This window comes from Alosa pseudoharengus, unplaced genomic scaffold (genome assembly GCF_046254945.1).
Source record: "Alosa pseudoharengus isolate Yale_2024_CS ecotype anadromous, Long Island Sound unplaced genomic scaffold, YU_APseudo_1.1 YU_APseudo_1.1_scf_11, whole genome shotgun sequence".
NCBI classification, from domain to species: domain Eukaryota; kingdom Metazoa; phylum Chordata; class Actinopteri; order Clupeiformes; family Clupeidae; genus Alosa; species Alosa pseudoharengus.
The window spans coordinates 33656123-33663931 of record NW_027468576.1 but is presented as its reverse complement, the minus strand read 5'-3'; the positions used below and the strand labels follow the sequence as shown (position 1 = coordinate 33663931).

The following is a 7809-nucleotide window of genomic DNA, read 5'->3' as shown; positions in this document are numbered from 1 at the left end:
TCATTCGAATTAGGCCGGCTTGTCTTTGATGTGAGAAACATCATTGTCCATTACAATTCGTTGAAAGTAGACCACGCAATTTGCATGCAAGTTACTTTGATCTGCTAGTGTCTCAGCGCTGTCCGCTCAAAAGAGATGAAGCAACTGATGCTGGGGACGTGCACCTCAAATCGTAATCCTCTGTAAAGGTGATTTGTGACAAAGTAATATTACAGATTGAAACTCTTGGAATCAGCAAGTTTATATGCCCACTTTCCAAACACACACACACACACACAGACACGCTCGCTCGCGCGCACGCACGCGCACACACACACACACACACACACACACACACACACACACACACACATACACACTCTCACACACAATCATGCACAAACATCAGCAGGTATACTCAGAGAGCATGGTCCGACAGACATTTTCTTCCACAGAAATGTGATAAATGTCCCAGTCTTGTCTCCAAGCAATATCGCATCACTATCCAAAGCTGTCAGAGGTGCCCTGTAAGACTGATAGAACATGGAGATAGGGCACATTCTATTCCCAACCACCATGTTTGACATCTCTCATAAATCCCATCTCTTTGGCTTGCTCACAGCACAGAGCTATACAGTAGCAATTTCACAGCACAGTATTCCAAAGAAGGGTAAAGCCAGCACAAAACTCCTGACCTCACTCTGAGTCTGAACTGACCTTTACAAATATGCCTTGGGTTTGTCAGGTTCAATACAATCAATCATCCCTTAATTACGCATTTCAACCTTAGCTGAGATTATGGTATTGCCTTCTTCAGTTCTTCAACAGAATGGCAGGGCAAAACAAACCTAACCACACCACTCAACGGCCAACAACAGATGTCTATCCAAACAGTTACCTAAACGCATTAGCTCTTTCAAAACATGGGGACGAAGGGCCAAAATAAATGAAGTGCTACATAAGACACCTGACTCAGTTAATCATAGCTGTAGCACATCACACATCAGTATAGGAAAGAGCCCAGATATTCATGGTGAAATGCTGACAGGACAATCTTTGTATATTGCTGCAGTTTGGTGGGCCATAGAGCCTAAGTGAGCTGGGTTGGTTGATTGATAGTGCCACTGCCTGATGTTCTTTCTCCTGGCACAGGGACAAGTGGGGGGGATGATGGCAGACACCTGTCACTGCGTATAGCCCCTTAATTGCAAGGAAAGGAATATAAAGCACCAGTAAAGAGTTTGATCAAAAACTGGCCATTTAATCATCAAAAAGGCCAAGCACAAAATCCTTAGAAACTCCAACATCACAGTTGGCATTCTTGTGCCAATACCGCTGACGATGTTGTGCTGTGATGCATGGTCCAATCCAAAATCAGGAAATAACTCACCCTAAGCTGACCTCAGGCAGATGGGTTTCCCTGGCAGAGCTGGGTTTTGCCCAAGGTTTCTTCATATTGTGCTATACTATAGGGGGAGTTTCTCATTGACACCATTGACAAGTGCTTGCTCTAAGGGGTTGTTCACCCTGTTCACACAAGATTAATGGCAAGCTGTGTACTTGAACACACAAGAATCTCAAACCAGTGCTCGAATTACGTGGGAGCCAGAGGGAGCCGAGCTCCCATAGAGTGAGGACTGGCTCCCATGAAAGCAACAAAGTCAAAAATCTGAGGGGGTCTCTGATATCTGAAGGTGTCTGGCATTGTAATTTAATCTTAAACAACCGCTCATTATCTATCCCTGTTCGATCTCTTACCATTACAGACGTGAAATTAAAATATAGGCTACGGGACGTAGACCTACCCTACGCTCTTGAACGCAGCATGATGGCACTTCACCACCACACCACTAGACTATATGAGCAAACCGCATAGCCTACGATCGATTTGACAGCACTCGTCTGAAGTCTGAAGAAGTTACCCTGCTTTGATGAGAATGTTCTGTGCATTTACATAGGCGTTCATTGGGCTAGCCTACATGGGTTGATACGTGCGGAAAAGTCCTGTTTGCTGTTAAACTTGCGCCTTACCTCTTCTATGTTGATTAAAGACCAAAAGATAATTCGGGCCCTGTCTCAAACCATTTTACATGAAAGGCCTCCTCAGTCAGTGTCCAACTCTAGTTGAGTGTCTGTCCATTGTGGCAATGGCAATTTAATTTTCAGCAAACACGTAAGTATGATATACACTGCATGTAGGCTATGGTATGCTATTGTAAGTAATGGGTTTATTGTAGCAATCTGCACATTAGTGTCCGGCTGTAATCTGGATTTTAGGATAATTTTTGTCCTACAGTGGTACATGGTTTGTCATGCCATTTTTATTTTTAAGACCTTTTTCATATGGGTTAGCATGCCTTTTTAATGTTTTTAAAAACGGAGATATATAGCGTTTTGGAACCAAACTCTTCATTTCTATAGTCAAGCAGATCATCATATGAACCATAGCTTTCGACTTGCTCCCCACCTCATTTGGCTCCCGATCAGCTCCAGGTCCACCCTCCTCGCTACCACAGCGGTTGGAGTAGCCACCGCAGCCTTCATCAACATTCAGCTTAGTCTCTCCACAACTGAGCTTTTAGTCTTCCCATCTAATGCAGCAGTTCCCCAACAGATCAGCACCCAGCTTGGCTAATCTGCTCTGGCCCCAGCTAAACCAGCACGTAACTTGGGCCTCTCTATTGGCCTCTGGTGGCATTTAACACAGAGAGAGTTGAGGAGAACTTCAACTTCAAGCATGAGAATTTGTGTCAGAACCATGTTCATTTTTGTCAGTGTACAGTACAGTGGTTTGCAGAATTTGACACTGACTCCAAACACCAACTCTTTATGATAAATAACTATCTCATGACTATATTGTAACTCCATACATACTCTGACTGTACTGTACACTGAACATCTAACAGTTTTGATTTAGCTGTGCACTTTTCCGTGTGATGTCCAATATACAGTATGTGCCCCTATCTTTGTAGACCCACATGTACAGACTGACCATTGTGTATGTTATTGAAGTGTGAAGAACCAGACCGGAGACATTAACGTGTCTTTACAGAATTTATTGACCTGACTCAAAACAAAATACATGCACCATTTGACCAGTAACCATTCAACAGTGATGCTGACAGCACAGCTGAACCTGTTTCTTGTTCTAGATCATTGAAGATTCAGGGCTTCATTCTTTTTCTTGTTGAAGTATAGTCCAGAGTCATTAATTACCTCTAGAAGAAAAGGACCTGAGGTTCACCTATAATCCCGTGTCTGGAGGCTTTGGTTCCCTCAGAGGGTCTGAGACACATTAGATGAATGAACAGACTGGTGCATATTCCAGGGACATGGTTATTTCTCATCTAGAGGTTAAGGACTACCGAACACACCTTCAAAAGATTCTTCAATCAATGAAAAGCCAAGTCGATACCAACTTAAAAGTTGTGAGCGCTTCTTATAAAATCATTCATCACCTTTTAAAAGAGGAAATTTGTTTGTTGTCAAAAGTGCAAAACTGTGCTGAAAATATATAGTGTTCTTTTTTCCTCATTCTTTTTTTTTATCAATTACAAAAAAGATTTAAGAGATACAAAATGTTTATTATGTAAATATAGAACTGTATCTCAGTATAAGCAGTACCCACTTAACTGATCGTGGCTCTCAGAGCATGTGTTAGTAATACAAAGATTATGACATTGCCCCTGAATATTAAAATAGCAGTGACTGATTGCATATAGCCCTTGACTTGATTTCATATTACTATATGAGTGACACAAACATAATACAGATGTGGCACAATTAGATTCGTTTCACAAATGGTATAATATGTCTGTGTGCATAGCTCTACCTAATTCCATTGGCTACTCAAGATCATGGTAAAATTTCAAAACTATTGTTTAGTTTTGAGCACTAAATATAAAGGGACTGACGCAGACCAACCTGGAGACACTTAGCAAAAAGAAGAATCACTTGGGAACGGCTTGTTTTACTTTAGTGTTCCTTTGCAGCTCTCAAATGCCCTAGGAGAGCTAAACTGTTGAAACTGGAACCATAACTGGAACTGTCATTCAGTTCCCGCATAGAGCTGTGCCCCGACATTGAGCGTTTCTCATGACTTTGTGCTCTTTTACTGAGTGCTTTTCTGAAGAGGACACTTTACAGAGGACTTGGTCTCTCTGAAGTTGCCTCATTTTCTCAAAAACCTGTTGTGGATGAGAGAGCCTGGTCTATCTCTTCATGTCTTTTAAAGCAGAGGTACTTTAAAAGTATTCAACGAGCACACAATAACCTCTGCATCTGCACCAAATCTCCTATGGATTTCTTTAGGAGGACTAAAGTGAAATTTAAAGTTAAAGAGATGGTCTGGCCGAAGTGAATAAGTCAGTCCTTGGACTACGGTGCACATCTCAATGAATTTCAATATAGAGAAACCTAAACACCACGCACAGAATACTAATGATAACTCATCATACTGAACCTGAATACGATCACCCACAGGGACTTTGCCACTGCACATAGAACAATCACTATCAGGACCTTAATCAAAGCCACAGAGCAGTCACCATTAACTACACTGGTTACTAGTTCTCCCTCGTTAACCTGCACCCATCAGCCACTCCATCCCATGAGCCCACCGAGGAGTCTTACCGCAGAACCCTAAAAACCACACAGAGGACACAGAACCCTAAAAACCACACAGAGGACACAGAACGGAACCCTGTGCTGCGTCCTCTCCAGTGAGGCCACTGGCCGGAGATTTATCTAAAATCGAAGAATAAACGGGGTGCGTTTCCCAAAACCATAGTAGTGCTAACCACCTGTTAGCAACTTAGTTGGTTGGCAATGGGAAATTAATGGGAAGTTAACTTAGTTAGGAACTATGGTTTTGGGCAACACACCCCTGCCTGGCTCCAGACGGATGTGGTCACCTGCCCTGAGTTAAGGCGTTCCTGCGAAAAACTCATTTGTTTCCTAACGCCGTGGGGATTTCACTTGAGTTCCTGCAAGGTGATGATCTGAAAGCCTGTATGAAAGTGTTTATGAAAGCTTCTGGGGATCATCATCAATCTTTCATGATTGTTTACAAAAACTCGTACTATAGTGTAAATAAAATATATACTTGGTATATGAGCATAAGGAGAAGGAGAAGACTCCATGATTAATGTCATATTCCATCAACTTGAATAGGCAGCTATTTGTGTTTTAGAAGGAAAAATATACTCTTTATGATGGCTATCTATTATACAAAGTCACTGGTTTGAGGTAAGCTTTGTCTGAATGTTCTTCAGACAAGGTCTGGAAATGGGTTATTGCTCTTGTTACTTGGTTATAATTGCTCCTGATATTTACTTTACCCTAGTGATCATCACTAAAAGCAAAAAACAAAAACTGCATACATGGAGTTTATATAAACATACTTAAAAAAAAAAAAAAAAAAAAAACATAAAACATGGTCCTACTATTTATGCAACAAACTAGGCGGAGGAGAAGTCTGGCATTTGTTGATGAAATGAGCGGTGAATGGCATTGCTGAGCGGTAAATGGCATTGCTGAACGGTAAATGGCATTAATGAGAAAGCTATAATAGCCACGTGTGGCAGCCCAGCCCACAGGCCAATGCCAGTGTTTGTCTATAAGTCACATTACCACAATGAACAAAGAAAAAGATAAATAACTACAAATCTAAAAGCCAGACTACCAGAAACACATGCATATTATAAACACATAGTCACACAGACACACAGACGCACGCACACACACACACAAACACACACACACACACACACACACACACACAGTATACTTGGCACAAGCCGACAAAAGTTGGTTAAAAATAATTAGAATGAATAAAAATGAATTTAAGATCCACCCATACCCTCCCTGAGTCCCTATTTCTGTTATGATTGACAAAGCTGTGTTTACAAAAGATGTCAACTGGTACATATCACCCCAGGGACAGTGATGTATAATTAACCATGTAACACTTGGAAAAGTCATTACTTGCTCAGTTAGTCATATCTCAATAGTGAAAAACCAGATATATGACAGACAAAACAATTTGTGATTTTTTTTCTAAGTGTTACAAGAGGTGTAGTACAATCCAGGCTTTGGGCGCTAAGAGGAAGACCTGACAGGAAGAGGAAGCCAGTCTGCCCTGTCTGCGGCCACCGTCGCCTTGTCAAGGTGGAGCCCATCACTGTGGGCAGTCACTACCATCGTAGATGATGGGCTTCTCCACTGTCAGATGGTACAAAACCTTCTTTGAGATAAACCTGTGAAGTGATCAGACACCCACAAGTCACTATAAGTGGCTTTCTATCCATGTAGTTACCATATGTATACCATATGCATATCCATACTATATGCAATTACTACACAAGTCTAAAAACTCAAAACCCTTCTGTGGGCATAACACACAATACTATAAACACCAACTATACGATATATCTTTTCATTACACACACACACTTCTCTGGATAATTGTATTAATGACAGCAACTAAAAGGAGTGAGTACACTGGAGCAGCTAGGTGGAGTTATGACAACACACACACACACACACACACACACACACACACAAACACAAACACACACACACACACAATTATTAAATAAGCAAATAATACCTTGAAAATGAGTTGTCAAAGACCAGAATGTAGATCCCAGGGTTCCGGACCTTCAACTGTCCCTGGATGGTCTCTTTGTGTGAGTTGCAGCGAGTCAGAGGAATCAGAACCTGCAAAACACACACACACACACGCACACACATACACCCATCCGCGTATTAAACTTACTGTGCATGCACCACCTGCAGAATATGAGTTTTATAACCACAGGGAGTACACAAACAAACATGACCCTGTATCTCACGGGGGCTCTTTGAAGTTCTCTCACACACACACCTACACACACACACACACACACACCTTTGACTGTTCCAGGGGGGTGTGCTCATCCTCCCGGAAGACCACACTAAAGGAGATGCTCTTGGGCTCGGAGGAGAAGATCCAGCTGATGGTGGGTCCGCGGTTGCCGCTGGCGACGCTGATTGGCACCAGGCTGTAGCTGCTGGCCTTGATGTGGAGCTCGCGCGAGCTGTCCCCGAAGTCACACACCTCCTCCAGACTCAGCCCCACCGACTCACTGCCAACGGCCACAACCACGCTAACTGGTCACTAGCGCTCTACAAACACGGCAGGGATCCCTGCCTACTTGTCTGCCCTCACATTCACCAAGGATTCAAATCCTCAAAACACTGTTTTTAATTCTAATGTTTTTTTATCCCCATAGCCAAATTCATCTGATTTGTCATTACCATGATCTTACACTGCTAATTCAGTGATTAACTATGACGGGTGGATTAAAATAAAGGTGTGCGCATGTATGCGCATTGTTTTGTGAGTGAGTGTGTATGTGTGTGTGTGTGGTTTTGTGAGTGAGTGTGTATGTGTGTGTGTGTGGTTTTGTGAGTGAGTGTGTATGTGTGTGTGTGTGTGTGTTTGTGTGTATGTATGTATGACCAGGCCTTACCTTAATTCCCCCGACTTGAGCAGGTTGATCTCGGCATCCTGCACAGTGGCCACAGCCTCGTCCTGCTCTTCGGGCGTGGTGTCCCCAGTCCTCCTGTCCTCAGCACCCCTGGAGAGAAGAGGAGAGGAGAAGAGAGAGGAGGAGAGGAGAGAGGAGGAGAGGAGAGGAGGAGAGGAGAGTAGAGGAGGGGAGAAGAGAGAGGGAGAGAGGAGGAGAGGAGAGGAGGGGAGAGGAGAGAGGAGGAGAGGAGAGGAGGAGAGGAGGGGAGAAGAGAGGAGCGGGGAGGGATGAGGAGAGGGGAGGAGAGGAGGGGAGA

At 43.1% G+C, this 7809-nt stretch overlaps 1 protein-coding gene across 2 annotated transcripts in view; it reads right to left on the bottom strand.

Annotated features, from left to right (window-relative positions):
- Positions 1 to 3020: 3020 nt before the first annotated feature.
- Positions 3021 to 7809, bottom strand: part of fyco1a (FYVE and coiled-coil domain autophagy adaptor 1a) — a 29261-nt gene continuing 24472 nt past the window's right edge. For both annotated transcript variants that reach the window (XM_076278948.1, XM_076278947.1), the window contains exons 16-19: positions 7494 to 7601; positions 6890 to 7106; positions 6590 to 6699; positions 3021 to 6236 (exon numbers count right to left, since the gene is read on the bottom strand). In XM_076278948.1, the coding sequence (XP_076135063.1) occupies positions 6158 to 6236; positions 6590 to 6699; positions 6890 to 7106; positions 7494 to 7601 (514 nt within the window). In that variant the 3' untranslated portion in view covers positions 3021 to 6157. The remainder of the gene's footprint in view (positions 6237 to 6589; positions 6700 to 6889; positions 7107 to 7493; positions 7602 to 7809) is intronic.